The sequence below is a fragment of the Agelaius phoeniceus genome, chromosome 2 (genome assembly GCF_051311805.1).
Source record: "Agelaius phoeniceus isolate bAgePho1 chromosome 2, bAgePho1.hap1, whole genome shotgun sequence".
NCBI classification, from domain to species: Eukaryota; Metazoa; Chordata; class Aves; order Passeriformes; family Icteridae; genus Agelaius; species Agelaius phoeniceus.
The window spans coordinates 102,236,537-102,256,440 of NC_135266.1; the positions used below are offsets into that span (position 1 = coordinate 102,236,537).

Sequence of the window (19,904 nt, forward strand, 5' to 3'; positions counted from 1 at the left end):
CAGCAGCCACATTCCACTGAGAGTCTTTGAGAATTTATTGCTCATTTTAATCACTGCTAGAGAATGAATAGGCAGAACTATTACGGGATGGACATATCCCATAGATTTTATTTACATATCCTTGTGACAGAATAACAAGGAGTTTTCATATGTATTTTTAATTTATTTTGATTTCCTTTATTCTTAAAAAAAAAAAAAACCAAACCAGAACTCTGTGTGTGCTTTTCCTGATCTTAGACCACACTTGCCTGGTGTTGAGGACTCTTGAGTTGGTTTCCAGTGCTAAACAGTCTGAAGAAATTAAAATAAGCACTTCTGTATCTATGACTAAAAGGGAGGGAAAGCACTTGAAACTGCTGTCTTTTCTCTGTCACTGGAGGGATAGTGTGCCTGGACTGAGCTTGGCTCTTGCAAGTCTGTCTTTGCCATTCAGCTCCTCTTTGCACCCTAACAGACCTATCTGGTGACCTTCCCTGTCTTCATCAGTGTCTGATGAAGGATTTTTAAGGAATATTTCAGCTAGGAAGAGCATACAGTTGCCCTTGCCCTTCTGGAAGTAGCAGTGTGAGACCTCCTGACCAGAAGCTGGTGTCCACTTCATCCCAGTCATCCCCTTTGATAGGCCCTTCCAAGAAAACAAACCTCCAGCTGTGACTCACATGCTTCTTTTTCCAGCCTGAACACCCTCAGGTTGCTGGTTTAAGCACATTTCATGAGAAAAATGTCTCTTTTGGTTATTTGAAAGCTGCCTGTTGGCTAATCTGGTCACAACCTTTTATGTGGAGTTTGGAGGAGTGAAAGCTCATTTTAACCTTTCTTTAAACCCACAAGAATTACCTCAAGATTTGTTTGGCCCTTCCTATGGAAGAACCCCTCTCCAGACCTCCACAAGCTATCACAGCTTAGCTCATGTCACTGACATTGTCTGGGCTGATCAGTTTATATCCTGCTTTCCTTTAGTATTTCAAATTATTTTTTTCTGTAAGGTGAAAGACACTGTCACTCTTTGCAGGTTTTATGCCAAGGTTTGGTCCTGCTGGTGCTGTGCTCATGGACCTCTTCCCTTGGAGTGTTTTCTCATAAGTGCAGCCATGCTTGGGAGGGATGCTGGAGAGATAATGGATAATGAAGCTGATGAACATGGAGATACTCCAAGGCCTGGATCACCTCTGCTCTGGAGACAGGCTGAGCTAGAGGTGTATACCCAGAGAAGGGCAGGCTCCAGGGAGACTTTACAGCCCCTGCCAGTGCCTAAAGGGCCCCAAGAGAGTTGGAGAGTGACTGAATAAGGATGTGGAGGGATAGGACAAGGTGGAATGGCTTCCCCCTGGAAGACAGAGGGCAGGATTAGATGGGATATTGCGAAGAAATTCTTCTCTGTGAGGATGGTGAGGCCCTGACATAGGTTGCCTATGGAAGCTGTGGCTGTTCCATGCCTGGAAGTGTTCAAGGCCAGGTTGGATGGGGCTTGGAGCAACCAGGTCTTGTGGAAGGTGTCCGTGCCCATGGCAGTGGGTTGGAATGAGATGAGCTTTAAGGTTTCTTCCTTCATGATTTTATGAAAACCTCTCAGAGCTGCCATAGTGACCACATACTGGCTACAAAAGCAGCCATCAGGACCACAGAGGACAGCCATGGCAGCATTTCCTTTGCCAGGAAGGAGTATGGAGAGCCCCAGAGGAAAGATCACTCTGTCCCTACTAAGGACAGAGGTTTATTTAGCACTGGGGAATGTGGTTTTGAACTCCTGCCTGAGCGCTGACTTTTAAGAGGAGAGCACAGACAGTGCAGCAGTTGACACCTGGCAGGTTTATTTCATGGTAATACCTCCTCAGTGCAGTAATTGACACAGTTTTAATTACCTTCATCCTCCACTTGTGGTAAGTTGTTAGCCTCAGGTCTATAGCATGCAAGTTTAAATTCCAAACCCACAGAACAAACACTGAGGTCCACAAGGTCAGAGGAACTTTGCAGCCAGGAACAAACCTGGTCCCCTTGTGCCTCAGCTCCTGCTCGTGTGGTCTGGTGACAAGGGAATGCCCCTTATCTGGGAGTCCCCTGCCCTACCTGATCTGTGCTGCTTGGAGAGATGATGCTCACAAGGCATCACAGAAGGGTTTGGGTTGGAAGTGATCTTAAAGCTCACCCAGTTTCAACCCCTGCCACGGGCAGAGACACCTTCCTCTAGACCAGGTTGCTCCAAACCCCATCCAGTCTGGCCTTGAACACTTCCAGGGATGAGGCATCACTTGCCACTGCTGTGATGGCCTCTCCTACCCATTGATAATTAACAAGGCCTCTGCCCAGGAATTTTAAATCCCTGAGATCTAACTGCAGATCCCTCATTATCTAGTAGCCCACTGTTCCACAAATGTACTGATTCCTGGCATTTTTATTGGAACCATGATGGCAAATGTGTTTCTGTACCTTCTTTAAAGCAAATGGGACATGGAGGCTGAAGGGATGAGATCCCACCATGGAAATGGGTGCCTTTTACCTTAGGTTGGTGCACATGAACACCTGGATCCCAGGCCATAGCTGGACTCTGATTCTCAGCCCTGCTTGTTTGACAGTTTCAGAAAATACAGTAAAAACAGGCTCTGGGTTTTACTGCATCCAGGGGTTACAGAGCAGCATTACCGGTCCTGGGCAGGTCACTCCTGAGTGAGAAATGGTAACTTGGAGGAGGTGGGCACAGCCACAGTTAAAATACTACAGAAGTGGATGTTTTTCCTTATGCATTGTGTTCTTAATTTTTACAGACTTCTTTTGGAAAAGGATGGAACTGGAGGGGTGCTAAGGTGGCCTTCTATCGCTTGTACCCTAAAATCATAGAATGATTTAGGTTGGAAAAGAGCTTTCAGATCATCGAGTTCAGCTGCTCACCCAGCACTGCTAAGGCCACCACTAACCCATGTCCCCACATGCCACATCCATGCAACATCTTTAAAGTTGTTCCTGTAGTGAGAGAGGAAACCCAAACTGGCCAGAATCTCAGGCTCACCTTTGCCTCTGATGCTCTCAGAAGGTTCATGACCTCCCCTTCACGGGCGTAATCCAGGGGTGTGTGTCCCATTTCATTCTTCTGCAGGGGGTTGGCACCTGACAGCACAAGAAATGAGTAAGATCAGGAGCTCAGAGTTCAGTCTTGGGGCAGAAGGAGCAGGAAGCATATCCTTGCTTGTGTCCCCTCCTTTGCTCTGGAGGGTGTCTGGATCAGAAAGAGAGAATGTACAAGCATGGATCTCCAGGGAGGAAGAAAAGGGATTGTCACTGCTAACAGCTGGTTTGTCAGTGAAGAGCTGCTGTGCAGGGATGAGAGCACATGGTCACCAGAAGGAAATAGTCTCACAAAAGCACCCACTCTCAGTCCTGTGGGTGCCACATGGGACCATTACGGCTTCAATTGGATATGCTGCCTGTGCCAGCAGCTGAAGCTGGAACTGAAGCTGGAGCTGGCTGTTGCCTGTGGACCAGATGCTCCACTGAGCCCCTGGAGCACTTCTGGGGGAAAATCCCACTCTTCCTTGCAGTATAATTAAAAAAACCCCCAAAACCAACAAACCCTAAAGACTGAGCTAGACTGAGTTGGATGGGCACCCCACAGAAACACACACATGGAGAGAGCTCTCCCTCCTAGATACACTGGATTGCAGAAGAGAATTCCATGTCAAACTGGTCCAGTTGCAGTGATAGGAAGTATACAGAGGGAAACTCAGTTATATCAGGAGACAGGGGTAATGGCAATAGCCAGAGGGGCAAACAAGGTCTTGGGATTCATCTCTGACTCTCAGTATCTCAGGAGCTGTCTCTAAGGCAGAGACTTGTCACTAACACTGGTGCACTCCATGACCCCACAGCAGCTCCTAACTGCAAGAGTTTATGAGAATGAACCTTCAAATTGGTCCCAAACTCCCCAAACTGGTGCTGAAACTGACCCTCCCACTAGTTATCAAGCCTTGGAAAGCAATCTGGTGGAGGAAGACACCCATAACTGTGCTCAGCAGGTCCGGGATGTCTTCTATTCCAATCCTTCCACTGCAATTCTGTGTAATGTGCTCCTGCCTGAGCAGGGGAGTTGGTCCAGGTGACTCCACTGGTGTCCCTTCCAGCCTGAATCATTCTGTGACCCTGCTGAAAACATGGGAGTGAGACAAGTACCTTGTCAGAGGCAGACCCAGCTGCTTCTGTGCCATGAGACAGCATAAAGCACCAGGAGTGCTCGGTAAGGGCAAGCAGCAATCAGAACAGATGAATGAAGTAAGAGGAGTCTGCGGGAGTGGAGCCGCAGAGATTAGCCATTCCTAGGCACTGGCATCAAGGAACTATATTTGCTTACAGAATGAAAAATGTGCTCCATAAACATTTGACATGGACTAATTTCTATGGCAAGCCTTGTCTTCACAAATAAAGACCATGAACAAGACAGGTGAGATTACACACTGCTGGGGCTGGCTGCTCCATATCCATTAAAGAGACAGTGCTCCCATGATCCCCCCCCCCCCGCCAAAACCCACCTGGGTCTGTGCAGTGACCAGTGGGGCATGTTCCTGACTTCTCCAAATGATGACATACTCGAGGCTAAGCATGCTTTCATTTCTGATGGAGGGTTTGTTTGGCTTTGCCCTGGATCTATCAATAATGGCTCTCCAATATTGGCCTAATCCCCCTGTTAATGGCTTTGACGACTTGACTAATTGCTGCAATAATTGATAGAACCCGACTCCTATAACTGGTCGATTCCAACCTCGAGTACCGGCAGCAATAAAATATTATGCTGCCATAAATAACAGTATCACTTGGCTTGCTAATAGAAGGTAAAAGTGGCCACTGGTCTGTCGGTGCCCTGGCTGACCCCACTCCACATCCCCACCTCCTCTCCTGCCCTCTCCCACCCTGTGCCACAGGCTGCAGCAGTATCCAAGGGGACGTCAACCTTCCACGACTTAATAGAAGGCAATTTGTCACCTCCCACTCGCTGTCTGTAGCTGGAGATGGACACCTGGGCAGCACCTCAGGCTGTATGAGCCCGTGGCCTCCTCCCACCCTCCATGCTCATATTAGAAGGCCCTGGCTGATAATATTTGATAAATAGCGTGGGGGTTCTCTCGCTGCACCCGCCCCGCATTGTGGCGCTGCAGCAGCTGCAGAAGGTCACTCATTGGGGAAATATGTTTCTGTCAGTGGGATCGAAAAAAGTTTAGTGGAGTGACAGGCCTCAATTTTTCAAATTTTATTAACTCCATCCTCTTAACAATTTGTCTTGAATTCCTTCAGATTCTGGATAACTGTCAATAGAGCTGGCGACGCAGTGGATACTGGTACTTAGGTCCCCCACTGCTGTCAGGATAGGGACGGGGATGGCAGGAGGAGGGAGAGATAGCAGGGGGAAAAGGAGAATGCCAAAGGGCACAGACAAAACCTGGAGAAACATCCCAGTGATGCTCCCTGTGTCCTCAGCAGCCCCAAGACCCTGCTCTTGTCACTCCATCCTGTCAGGGCAGAAGACTAGCAGGTCTGAGCCTGCTGCAGCCAGAACAAGGTTCACACTTCTAACAGACAGGACAGGGCACACAGTGGCATTGGAATCTCATATGGACAACCAGAGAATGACACTGCTCCGAAGAGTGGACAGATCACAGCTTGAGAAAGCCCTGAGTACTGGGACGAGGAAAGGACTCTTGAGGACCTTGTTTCACAGCCCAGCCAGATGGTGTGAAACCTCCTGCTCCTGGGCATACCCACAGGCAGCCTCTGGCTGAGTGTTTGGGTCCTGAGCTGTTCCCAGCAGTGGGTGTGGGGACAGAGAACTGGCATGACACAGCCCCTGTCTGATGCCACTCCAGAGGTCCTGCCTGCAAATGAGCTGGGCAGCAGCAGTGGCCTGTGGTGACCTGTGTTACGGAAAGACAAGATGCCAAAATGTTCAATGTCTCCCATCTTCCTTCTCTGGTGTCCAGAAGGAACAATATGGTGGAGGTGGAAACTGAGTGCTTGCACAAGTCTCTGGCACAGCTTCAGTCACCAAAGTCAGGGAAAGCCATTCTCCCACTATAAAGCCATTCAACAAGGACAGAATCACAGAACATTTTCGGTATGAAAAGCCCTCTGAAACCATTGGGTCCAACCATCCCCCCAGGGCCACCACTAACCCACGTCCCCAAGTGCCACAACTACATGGCCATCCCTTTCAGGGATGGAGACTCCACCACGGCTTTGGGTAGCCTGTGCCAGGGCTGGACAACTCTTCAAGGGAAGGAATTTTCCCCATAACCAACGTAAAACTCCCCTGGCACAACTTGAAGCCATTTCCTCTTGTCTTATCTATCGCTTGTTATCTCGGAGAAGATACAAATCCCCACCTACATAATACAGCCACTGCATAAAGCCACTCTCCCCAGTATAAAACTGGGGAGAAGTTTGAAGTACTTTTCCCCACTATAAAACCATTCATAGAATCACAGAATTGCTGACTGGTTTGAGTCCAAAGGGACCATAAAGACCATTTATTTCCAATCCTCCTGCCATGAATAGGGATGCCATTCTCCCCAGTATAAAGCCATTGAATCAGTACAAAGCCATTCTCACCAGTGTAAAGCTATTCTCTCCAATATAGAACCCCAGCACCGAGTTTGTCCTGAGTGGAGGGTCTGAGCACACTTGTCCCCTGGGCAGGATAGGTACAGGCAAGGTCTGGGTAGAGGCAGCAAGGATGAACCTTGAGGGCACTTCTCTCTGCTCCTCATGGCACTGCACCCAGGAGTACCTCAACATCTTTTACCAGGCCCTGTGAGCACCCATTCTGCCTAGGTCACTGCCTTGGACCCATCCTGTGCTCCAGCACACCGAGGGGACTTGGGGAGCATTCCTTTCCCTGCAGCAGACTCTGCTGGATCAAATATCCCAGAAGTGAGTGGGAAATAAACTCTTTTTTTTCTGTTGAAGGGAACTAAATCCCAGAAAGAGGAGCCTGGAGCCTGGAAGTACCAAAGCCATGGTGGTTGGTGCTGAGGGTGCTGGAAGTGGACACACTGAATGGCCATCACCCTAGACCAGGATGTCCCCATGTGCCACATCTACACATCTGTTAAGTCCCTCCAGGGATGGGGACTCCACCACTGCCCTGGGCAGCCTATGCCAGGGCTGCCTTGTCCTGCTGGCCATGCTATTGGTGACACAAGCCAAGATCCCCTTGGTCTTATTGTCCACCTGGGCACACACATTGCACCTGCACCAGCTCCAGTTCCACCACATCAAATGCTGCCTAATGCACAGCCCTGGGCTGGCAGCAGCCCTCACAGAGCTCCAGGGAACAAGATCTGTGCTCCCTTGGTCCAGTGGCCTCACTCTCAAAACACAAGAAGCCTTTCCAACCTAAATTTGTCCAGCCAGATTGGATGGGTCTTAGAGCAACCTGTTCTAGTGGAAGGTGTTCCTGCCCATGGCAGGGGGTTGGAACTGGATGAGCTTAACATCCCTTTCAAATCATTATGTGATTTTGTGAAGGAAGGATTTAGACTTAACTAAGAATTAGATGTTTCTGGGGTAGAGTTTACATGGAAAAGCAGATACCCAGAGCTCTGAGACGAAGGTCAGATGCTGACAAGGGCAGGTAGCAACCAGCAAGGAGAGGTCCTCTTGGAGGTGCAGCTTAACCAGTGCTCCCAAACCTTGTGAACCAGACTGAACACAAATCTTTATGTACTTGGTCAGACACAACAGTCTCAGGACTGGGATGCATAAGCTGGAACAGAGGCAAAGAAGGAGACTGGTCAAAGCAGCACGTAAACTGGACTGCAGGAAAGGACTGAGCTCCACTGGTGGAGTGGTGAGGTCAGCTGTTAAAGACTGGAAACAAAATGAAGGTAAGAGAGGCAACTGTATGAGCCAGTGACACAGGATTAGTACAGAATGAAATGCCCTGACCAAACAGGGAAAATACAGCATGAAGGTCACCCCTCTGAGACACTGAAGGGCACTGCAACACACAGAAAACTAGCTCAGGGACTGCGAGGATAAAGAGCATAACACCAATAAATTGTTAAACTGGTGGAAACCAGAGACTAAGAGCTCTGGCAGTCAGAAAGCTTCCAAGACAAGGTGCAAGTCTTAATTCAGCCTTGGACAAAGCAAAAGGCTTTCTCCAAACCTCAGCTCCTAAGTACCATACTGCAATGGGACACATGTTCATGCCAAACTTCCTCACCAGAAAATTCAGCAAAGAATCCATGGCCAAGGAGCTTTGTATCACAAGGGGAAAACATGGATCCTGCTTGAAATAAAGCAGCAGCCCACCAGCAGGTAACTGTCAGAAACGAATATAAAGACTGAAGATACCCATGATACTTATTAAAGTTCTTATCATAAGAAGAGTTAGGACTTCCTCCTAAAGGAAGAAACCACACGATCATCCTTCCAAACCCAGGGTGGATGAAGAAAATCCAATGAAGTGTTTGCTCTGGCAAATTAAATGTAAAAACAGATTTAAAAGAGGCCACTTCTTTAGGAATGAAAGCTAGGAGCCTTATTAGAAGCTGGAAGTCAGCCTGAGATGGTGAGTTTCCATAAATGATAAAGATCGAGGCCAGGTTGGACAGGACTTGGAGCAACCTGATCTACAGAGAGGTGTCCCGTCCATGGCGAGGGTTTGTAACAAGATGAGCCTGAAGGTCGCTTCCAATCCAAAACTGTTCTCTGATTCTCCGGCAAATGGGAAAGTTCCAATAAAGAAATAGGAAAAGAATTAATAAACGTCTCAAATGCATGCACCTTTCACTCTTGCTTTATTGGAGCCTGAGTGTAATTTGGTCTATGCCTACTTGCAACTGCATGTGAAAACAATCCACCTGACTCCTGATGCTTGTTTTGTAAGGTAAGAGAGAGGAAACTACCAAATCATACTCTTCCAATATGTCCATCACCCTTTCTCCATATACCCATGTGTGCAGAGCTCTTAAGATCATTCCAAACACATTGTCACTGTCAAGTTTGTCCCAGAAACACTTCAAGAGGGATCTGTTTACTCCCCTGTCCTAAGGGAAAACTATTCCTAAGTGCTTCAACACAGACAGAAATGCGCTGGCACTTTGGACTCTTATTGCTCTCACCACAGTGGGATGCTGGATGCCTCGATGCTGGGATATGATTGGTTTCTAAATCCCAGTTTCATAGGATTTTAATTACTGGTCTGGCATGGTAGGGAGTGGAACTGGCTGCGGTCAGACGAAGGATCGATACGCCGGCCCAGAACATATTGAGCCTCGGCACTCGCAGATGCTATTGCACTATTTAATCATCTTTTGCAAAATTTACAGTGCAACAGAAGGAATCAATACGGAATTTATCCGATTCCCTTGTAAATATGAGCATGGAGAGGGAGAGAGATGTCAGGCACTCTGGCATGACAGCTGGTCAGGGCAGCAAACCTCCACAACAGACCACCCAGGACAGCTACCATGCCTGTGAGTCACCAAAAAGGGCCCAGCCAGCCACTGGGACTTGCATTCCTGGGGACAGCTGCACCCACAGTGGCTGCATTTGTATGCTCTGACCTGCTTGTAAGCTAAACCTTGTTCCAGCCACTCTAAAGGAAAAATGGGAGGAAATCACACAGGTTGTGCACAGCGTGGTTTACAGAGTCTGTTATAGAGTCATAGAATACTTTCATGGAATTTTCTGGGTTAGAAAAGCCTTGCCAGACCATCAAGTTCAACTATTCCCTCAGCACTAACCCATGTCCCCAAGTGCCACACCCACAAGGCTTTTAAATCCCCCAGTGGGGACTCCACCACTGCCCTGGGCAGCCTGTGCCAAGCCTGAACAACCCTTCTGGGGAAGAAATTTTCCCCATATCCAAACTAAACCTCCCCTGGCACACCTCAAGGCAGTTTCCTCTAATCCTGTTGCTTGTTACCTGGGAGAAGAGCCTGACCCCCATCTGACTCCACCTTCCCTTCAGGGAGTTGTAGAGAGGGAGGAGTTCTGCCCTGAGCTCTTTCTTACTGTGGTAACTGCTGACTGCAGCAAAACCTCAATATTACTTTCCCCGGATGCATTAAAACCAAAGCTCTCTCCTCTCTGGAAGTGGCTGCTGGGGACCTGAGAGCCTACTCTCTAGGGATATCCTTTACTCTCCCTCTGGAAGAATGGACCCTTTTAATCTGGGATGCAACAGAAAACACTCCAAGATATATTAAGTAGTAGTTAATAAGAAATTAATTGGGTTAGAAAAACCCAATTAATTAGAACCTGATTTTTCCAGAGAATACCATAAGCACTTTTGCTTTCTGATGTCCAAAGCCCATCCCTTGCAATGCTGGCTCCATAATCTGTTTACCCATCACTCACCCTACTCACAAGATCTGCAATTACATTGGACTGAGGAGATGAGTGCACAACATTATGGACAAATGCACTGGGCTAAATTTACTAGCAAATCGAGTTCAGCAGACCAGGTTATTGTAGCTTCAGCTAAAATGTTTTCACAAATGTATGTTCATTTCTTCCTCTCTCTCTTTCACATCTAATTAGAGATGAGAGACTCCAAGATTGCTGAAGAGGACTTTTGGACAAGGGCAAGGAGTGACAGGACAAGGGGGAATGGCTTCCCAGTGACAGAGGACAGGGTTAGATTGGGTATTAGGAAGAAATTCTTCCATGTGAGGGTGGTGAGGCCCTGGCACAGGTTGCCCAGAGAAGCTGTGGCTGCCCCATCCCTGGAAATGTTGAAGGCCAGGTTGGATGGGGTTGGAGCAATCTAAATTAATGGAAGGTGTCCCTGCCCATGGCAGTGGGGTGGAATGAGAAGACCTTTAAGGTCCCTTACAACCCAAACCATTTTGTGCTCATGTGATCCCCCTGCAGATGTATTGCAGTAGGCATTTCCAATGCAGTAACAGCCTGGTCAGCCTGTGTGCTGGCTCTAGGAGGAGCTGGGAGCAGAGGGGATGATTCCTGAAGATGGGAAATAGAAAGCAGGGCAGTCAGGATTGAGGAGAGCACTGGGGAGAATGGGGGACAAATGGAGCCTGCTCAGGTTTGACAGGAGGGCAGGTGTGGGTTTCTGCAGTGGGGATAGAGAGAGGGGAAGTCCCAGGAACTGGCATGGGTCAATCTCTGAAGGAAGGAACTGCTCTGTTTTTAGGCAAGGGTAGGAAATACAAGCCCCTACCCACATACATGCAGCAGCAGAGTAGTGCACTGCCACACAACCGTGTAGAAACAACATTTCCACATGCCAGCAGATGACAGTTCAGATAACCCCTTGCTACATGGACACACAGACACACACAGACCAAACACAACTTGGAAAAGCTCTTGGAAATTAATTTTGAGATCCTAGAAAAATGGCAGCTGAGCTGCTACACACCAGGGAACCTTGCTTCTATGCTTCTTCCTGTGCCTAGTTTCTCAGGTGTATACATAAGCAAGTGCTAACGATATTCTGATTTTGCATTTTTTTTAAGCTCCAACCTAAGACAGCTCCTGCAGCATCTTCTTCTGTGCTCTGTCTAGTGTAACTTTAATTTACTGAAAGGTTACCACAGCTATGACAACTCTTTCCAGTACAAGGCTGTGAAAAGGGAACGGTTTCTCATGCTGGGAGCAGGGCCATTTACCTGCAGGGCAAATCCCTGAGCAGCAGCAGTGCTGTCCCTAGCTCTGAATCACAGAATCCAAGGTTGTTTGAGCTGAACAGACCTTAAAGCCCACATCATCCCACTCCCCTGCCATGGGCAGAGACACCGTTCCACAAGACCTGGTTGCTCCCGGACCTATCCAACCTCGCCTGGAACACTACCAGGGATGGGGCAGCCACAGCTGCTCTGGGCAACCTGTGCCAGGGCCATCCACCCTCACAGGGAAGAATTTCTTCCCAATTTCCCATCTAATCCTGCCCTCTGTCAGTGGGGAGCCCTGACTTGTCCTGTGACTCCATGCACTTATCCAGAGTCCCTCTCCAGCTATCTTGGAGCCTCTTTAGGCACTGGCAGGTGTTCTCATGTCTCCCTGGAGCCTTCTGTTCTCCAAGGTGAACAACCCCAGCTCTCCCAGACTGTCTCCAGAGCAGAAGGGCTCCGGCCCTTGAACAAACTCCATGACTCTGGACACATGAATCAGTGCCTCCCTGCATTTCAGCAACAGATTCTGGAGCAGAACCGTTTGTGGAAGGGAGGTTGATGTTGGCTATGCTCCATGGCAGGGTTACACCATTGCCAGAAAGCTGCACCTTTTAATACTGGCTATTTCACTTAAATACTGACATAATAATAAAAGCTCCCTCTAAAACAAGGGGATTTCTGTTACCAGCAAGCTGGTGACCCTGCCTGCCTTCCTCTGAGCCAAACACAAAGTCCCTGGAATCAATTGTGCCTGCAGTAGCAACTGGTGCACTGTGCGGATGCGAGCGCTCACCCACCCCTTCCCCAAACACCGACATTTATGGTGTTGCCTCAGGTCAGGGGACTGTGAAATGTCACCAACAACTGCCCGAAAGGACAACAGAGCTGCCACTTCATCTCGCGGTCTGCTGGGCACACACATGCTGACCAAAGGGCTATAAGGTCCTGGAGGGGTCAAGCGAGTCACTGAATGGGCCACAAAAGGCCAGGGATGTGGGGTGAGGGGCAAGTGCAGGGAGCTTCCCTTAAAAACAACAGGGGGGTCAGGAAGTGGCTGGAGCAGAGAGGGGCTGGGCAGTTAATGGCTTTGGCCCGAGGGCAGAGCACCAGCCAGAGAAGTTAGAGGGAGAGTAAATGGAGAGTTAGTAAAAGGCAGGTGTAGGGAGAGATCAAGGGGAGCCTGTTCCATGTCAGCAACCGGGAGCCACCCTGTGTGCGATGTCAATGGCGGCACAGGGGCATTACCCTCACAAAGGGCTGAACGGGGTTCGATCTCCACACCAAGACCCTTGGCCATGTATTCATCCCAGATTACACTGACCAGGAGGCAGGGATCCCCTGCTTTGGGAGGAGGGGAACGCCTCCAGTGAATGCCCTGAAATCCTCCTATCATGCGCCCATCAGGAAATCCAATTCCAGCACCCAAAACTGGCTGAAAGGGCAGGGGAGGGTCTGCTGTCACCCCAACAGTTCAGAGTCCACCTGACAGAAAGGTGAAGTTTATTACATTTAGCAAATAATCCTCATAAATCTGCATCCTAAACCATGACTGCAAAAGGTAAGTGGGTACTGTGGACGGTGAACAGGGATTAATCTGAGGAACACTGCGAACTCAACCTTGGGAGGGGCTCCAATGGCAATTTCACACCATTGCCAAATGGAGATTCCCACCAGTGGGTTGCTGTCTCCAGGATCTGAGCACTGGGACATGCTCTACAAGACAAGGATTTCCGCTTGGAAATGAACTCTGAGGCTCTTGAGCAGGATCCAGAAGGATTTCTGTGGGGCTGGACTAAGAATGGAACAGTGATGAGTGAGCATCACATCCTCTGGCTAACTTCTGAATTTTTACTTTGATTTCACACAATCCTTCCATTTGTACCCAAACAAACACAGTCCCACAGATTGTTAAATGCTTTTTTTTCCTGAGATCCAAGGGAGTTCTTTCAAGCTGAGACACTTTGCTACTAACAAAGAACTCTCTGTGGGCACCAGGCAGAGAAAGGGCCATTCACAGGGATGGCAGTGGCTCCAGGACAGACACAGAAATATCTCTGGAACAAAAAGAACAGTTGCCTCTGTGAAGTGAGGCCTAGATTGGAAGAGTACTTGGAGAGCTAAGTAGGGCACAACTGGAGAAATAAGGTGGACTTACTCCTTACAATGATTTATTCAGGTCAGAAAAATTCTTTAGTGCCAACTTCAGTTATTTGCACCCATCTTTTACCTGTACTTAGGGTAACCAAGGAGCTGCCCTGGTACTTTCAATCAACTGATAATATGTGTCATGCAAGGAGGGCTTCCAAGGCAGAAATGAGAAGCAGATATCTTTGTAGAAAATGCTATTCCAGGTGATTCTGCCCCTCTGCCCCACTCCGGTGAGACCCCACCTGAAGTGCTGCCTCCAGCTCTGGGGTCCAACAACAGAAGGTTCTAGAAATGCTGGAGTGAGTCCAGAGGAGGCCAGAGAGGTGCTTTGAGGGCTGAGCCCCTCTGCTCTGGAGACAGGCTGGGAGAGCTGGGAGTGGTCAGTCCAAACCATTCTGTGATTCTATGATTCACACCATGACATATGTCAAACACTCTCCAGCCTCCAGTACAGACTCCCTGCGCAGATCTGTTCCCAATACTGCTATGACAAGGACCTTTCCAGCCCTTCTACCCCACTGCCACTCTCTGTAACACTCCAGAGCCCCTTGCACTCTCCCACAAAGCCCTTCCAGGTCTGTGCATTCACAACCCGTTGCTCAAGCAGGTAAAGCCTGCTCCACTCTGCTCCTCCTGTGGGCATCCCTGCCACAATTCTGGGATCCCAGAGGTCTTGTTGGAGACCTTGTGACTGTCAGTGCCCATGGCCAAGTGACTGCTGAGCAGGTGCTGTTGGCCCATGCAACAGCCATGCAGTAAGTCACATGCTCTGGGACTGTGCCAGGTTCTGTGTTCCTGCAATGCCCATTCATGCTGCAAACATGGAGGGGGGCTTCTATGTCAGAAAAATGCAGTGGACCCCACTTGGGGGGGGCAGTATTTTTGTCTGAAGACTTCCCAGTCACAATGTCCACACAGTCCCTTGGCTTCCTGAGCAGCTGCCTGCTTTTTCAGCTCTCTTCCCTGCAAGGAGCCCTGCCTTTGCAACAGAATTTCTTTCATTGGTTCCTTTGGTTTTGGGTTAATTTATGGCCAGGAGCTGGGGCTCTGGTATCTGTAAGGCTCCCAGAGAAACCCTGACCTGGAGTTCAGTGCTACAGAATCTCACCCCTACTCTCTTATATTTCTATTTGTGAAAGATAATAAGCACATAATACAGATGAGTATCAAGGTTCAATGTTGCCACAATTAATTTTCCTCATCCCATCTGGGGACATTTAGCCATCACAGATGCTACATTCTATTTTCTTTTTATCTGCTTTCTTAAAGAATGAGCCTTATGAGACCATGTCATACCATTACATACTTGTGTGCTTCCCTAGAATTAACTTCTGAGATGCCCACACCACAAAGGCTACAACATTCCTCAAATCTTTGCAAAAATCAGCATCTGGTCAACCAGACCCTAGTGAGCCTGTCTCTGGTAGGGCCAGGCTGTGACAGGTGACCACTTTATGTTCCACCTGACTGCTGACAGCATACACCTGAGGCAGGGACAGGACTGCTGGCTCATCTCCAGGTGACCTTGGGGACATTGCAGGAGGAGAGCTGCTGAAATTGCTGGAGGAGAAGGAATGCTGGGGAAAAAGGACATCACATCTGGAGGAAAGCAGAATTATAGACCAGTTTGGTGGTCTGGCACACTGTGCATGTGCAGGTACACACCAAGCAGATGCCAGCTCTGGAGAACAGCACAAGAGTCACAAATATCATCCCAGAAGGAACAGCAGGAGGGTACATATAAAAACCATTGCCAGGGCAGCACATTCCTGTTCTGTTTGCTAAATGCATCTTCTCATTCTACTCCACTAGTGCTGATAAGCTTTTTCCCCATGAAGACAGCTAAACACTGAACAGGTTGCCCAGGTGAGTATACAAGTGAAGACTGTGAGGAGAAGGGCCCTGTGATTTAACCAGGAGGGCCAGTAACTGCATAAGCTAATTCTGACCAATTCTCACAAGAGCTGCATTGTCCCAGTGCCAACAGTGCTTGAGTGTCCCCCATTTCATCTGGGTACCAGCACCTATCCTGTGCCCTGCCTACAGAGCAGATCCATTCCTGCTATAGCAGGGACCCTTCCATTCTACAAAGGGACATGAGGGATATGACAGATGGCTTGAGTAAATACTGCAGGTGGGAAATGAAAAAATACTAAGCAGAGACCAGTGGGGGCATGTGGGGCACCCAGTCCAGCTCTGGGGCTCCCAAGATTAGAAGGGTGTGGAGCTGCTGGAGTGAGGACAAAGGAGGTCACAGAAGCTCTCCAAGGGCTCTCTGGAGACAGGCTGAGAGAGTGGGGGGTGTTTAGCCTGGAGAAGGGAAGGCTCCAGGGAGACCTTAGAGCACCTGCCAGTGCCTAAAGAGGATCCAAAGGAGCTGGAGAGTGCTCCAAGAGCCTGGAGTGACAAGACAAGGGGGAGTGGCTTCCCATTGACAGAGGTCAGGGTTAGATGGGATATTGGGAAGAAATTCTGCCCTGTGAGGGTGCCAAGGCCCTGGCACAGGTTGCCCAGAGAGGTTGTGACTGCCCATCCCTGGAAGTGTCCCAGGCCAGGTTGGATGCAGCTTGGCACAACCAGGTCTAGTGGAAGGTGTCCCTGCCCATGGCAGAGGGTTAGAATTGGATGATTTTTGAGGTTCCTTCCAACCCAAACCATTCCAAGATTCTATGATTCCCTGGATGTTTAACTGCAGGAGGAAAGGGAAAGCTCAATGACTAAGGTGAGAAGAGCCACCGAAAGCACATGGAGAAAAATCACTGGAAATGAACGGGAACACAGAAACTAAAATGTAAAGAGATGAAAGCAAACAGCAAATCACACCAAACTGTGACAGTGACAGAGTGTGGCCTGTGTCTGAACCTGACAATTTTGTAGGATGGGCTGACTCAGAAGTGCTCCTGGCCCATGAGCTGGGTGGAAGTACAGAACTCACCTGCATCCAGCAGCAGTTTGACTGTCAGGTAGTCATCAGCCAGAACTGCGTAGTGCAGAGCTGTGCAGCCCTTGAAGTTGGCTCGGACGTTGAGACGGTTGTTGAAGTCATCCTCCCGGGTGACAAGGACTGCAGGGACAAAGAGTGAAAGCTCAGCTCACTGAGATAACTGCAGAACTGCTCATCTAGATGTGCAGCAGCAGCATGGACCCACCACCCTTCCTTCACCAGGCAGGAAGCTTCTTAAGGACTTTGTGACCTTTTCTGGGACCACCAGGACCCCAGTGGGTATTTCTGGTGGCCATTGCCCCCACTCCACTGAGTAGCAGTAGACTTAAGGACAACATGGTTTCCATGTATCCCAGTGACTGCCTACACAGTGCCCAGGCAGGGGAGGAGGTCGGTGGAGAACACCTGAGCAAAGACCTCAGCATTTTCCCAGCCATTTATTGTAGGGTAACAGGATGGCTTGACTTGGAATAAACCTTAAACCTCATCTGGTTCTACCCCCATGCCATAGGCAGGGAAACCTTCCACAAGACCAGGCTGCTCCAAGCTCTGTCCAGCCTGGTCTTGAACGCTTCCAGGGATGCGGCAGTCACAGGTTTTCTGGGCAACCTGTGCCAGGGCATTGCCACCCTCACAGGGCAGAATTTCTTACCAATATCTAATCTAAATAATGTTTTTAGCAAACAGAAGGGAAGCTGTGACAGGAATGAATGCTGCCACACTATGGCTTGACCTTTAAGCAAATTCCTGATTTTGGGAGTTTCCAGCCCACAAGTCCATGTGTCTCAGCAGGGCATGGCTCTGAAGGAAGGGTCTGCAGCACCCCTGCTCTCCTGTAGCTGGTTTAAAGATCAGGCTTTAGAAAACCTGGATTTTAAACTCTTTGCTTTAGTCATCAGCAAAAAAAATAAGAGAGAGTGACTTTTTACAGGGGCAGATAGTGACAGGACCAGTAAGAATGTCTTCAAACTGACAGTGGGCAGTGTAAAATTGACTATTGGGAAGAAATTCTTCCCTGTGAGAGTGGTGAGACAATGACACAGGTTGTCCAGAGGAAGCCCCTTAAATACCTGTCCCACCATGGAGCATGAGTGACGGTGGAATTGGTGTATGCTGTCTCCATTCAAATAAACACCACCCACCTGGTGGGCCAAATCCTGCTCCTGGAGGTGTGTCCAGCTCCTTGGTGAAAGGGTCTGTACCCAAAACTCATTAGACCCAGATCCAGGGGCAGGGAGAGCTCCCAAGTGCTCTGAGCACCTTATACTGTGCTATGGCAAAGCAAGCAGAGCTGGAAAACGGATGGGCTGCAGGGACTTCTTCACAGTCCCTCCTAAGAGCCATCAAAAGATTTCTAGGAGATTCGAAAAGTTCCAAAGAGAGAAACACTGTGATGAATACCTGACGCTGTCCGAGCCCAGCATCTCCACTAATGAACCACAGTCCCTCCAGGAAGATCAATTAATGCCCTGGCTCCTTTCCTTCCCTGGGTCCTTTCTCCAAGCACACAGGGTGAGTATGTATATTTATTTGTCGTCATTTCCTACCCAGGGAGGAGCAGGATAATGAACTGCGTGCGTCAGGGAAGATGAATCTGAGATACTAGGGAGCAGCGCAGTAAAGAGATTAAAGTGTTATTATTGTTGGTTTTTTTCCCCCATGGTCCGTTGTGACAGCTCGGCCGTCATCTGTAAAAAATGTCTCTGAGAAAGATAATCATCGGAAACTCAATAAAGCGTCAGGGGAAGCCTCGTCCACCATCCATCACTGGGTGCCTGGAAATTTTCAGCCCTCTGTCTCCCTTCCTGCCATCCATATAAATGTCTGTAATATATTTTGTGCAGTGGTTGTGGAGCACACCCTCTCGATTTGGATGTTTTTATGAAAAAATATTTATACACGAAATATGTAAATGTCTAAAAAAAAAAGAAAAAACAAAGGCAGTTTCTCTCTCTCTTTTTAAAAACGCAACTGAATTTATTCTTTTTAATAAAACATGTCAACGAAAGAATTAATGCAACTTCTCATGGAGTGGCCTTATCTTTTCTTCACCCCAAAATATATAACATTAGAGAGGGATGAATGCAGACAAAAACAATTAACTTTCTTGGTTGATACACTTTATCTTAAATAAAGTCTATGTACATGCATTATGTATTGGCATTCTATTGCTCATTTTTTAATGCAGTTTCATACATTTTACATTCCCTGCTATAGGGATATGATCTATGTATACTCTCTCTCCTATCAAGAAGTAGATCTGCTGCATGGGTGGGTCACAGTGAGGGATGAGAGCACGGAGCTTTTAAAAATACAGAATAATGCCCTGTCAAAGCTGTCGCCTCACTGCTCCATCTTCTTAACTCAACCTGTGCTTTATGAGAGGCTCAAATATTACACCTTCATTAGGCTTTCACAGAGCTTAGCACCGAGCCAAAAGCACAGACAGGCCCGTGGATAATGTCCCTGTGCTTCAGCAGCACCCATGGTGTGGCTGCCTGACCAGGGAAGTGCTGTGTGCTGGGTGCTCTGAGGCCACACCTGGGCTCAGCTCTGGACCCCTCACTCCAAGAAGGACCTGGTGCATGTCCAGAGAAGGGCAATAGAGCTGTGGAATGGAGTGGAGCACAAGTCTGGTGAGGAGTGGCTGAGGGAGCTGAGGAGGATCAGCCTGGAGAAAAGGAAGCTCAGGGGGGACTTTCTCACTCTCTACAGCTCCCTGACAGGAGAGTTGAGCCAGGTGGGGGTCAGGCTCTGCTCCTAAGGAACAAGGGACAGGACAAGAGGAAATGTCCTCAAGCTGTGCCAGGGGAGATTCAGGATGGGTATTGGGAAAAATTTCTTCATGGAAAGAGTTGTTAAGCTCTGGCACTGTCTGCCCATCCATGGAGGGCTTTAAAAGTCATGTGGATGTGGCACTTGCAGACATGGTTTAGTGGTGGCCTTAGCAGTGCTGGGAGAATGGCTGGACTCTATGGTCTGGAAGGGCTTTTCCAACCGAAATAATTCCATGATTTTATTCTATGACTCTATGACTCAATCTCTGCAAACCATGCTGTACAGACTGAGGCTCTGGACAAACTATGTGACTTCCTCCCATTTTCCACCCAGAGCAGCTGGAACAAGGTTTAACTTCCAAACAAGTCAGAGCACACAAAAGCAGCCACTGTGGATGCAGGGGTACCTGGGAA

The 19,904-nt window shown here is 48.6% G+C and overlaps 1 protein-coding gene across 3 annotated transcripts in view; it reads right to left on the bottom strand.

Moving 5' to 3' along the window:
• Positions 1-19,904, bottom strand: part of CLPB (ClpB family mitochondrial disaggregase) — a 73,150-nt gene that overhangs the window by 24,600 nt on the left and 28,646 nt on the right. For all 3 annotated transcript variants that reach the window (XM_054654331.2, XM_077174460.1, XM_054654329.2), the window contains exons 5-6: positions 16,705-16,833; positions 3,005-3,102 (exon numbers count right to left, since the gene is read on the bottom strand). In XM_054654331.2, coding sequence (XP_054510306.2) covers positions 3,005-3,102; positions 16,705-16,833 — 227 coding nt within the window. The remainder of the gene's footprint in view (positions 1-3,004; positions 3,103-16,704; positions 16,834-19,904) is intronic.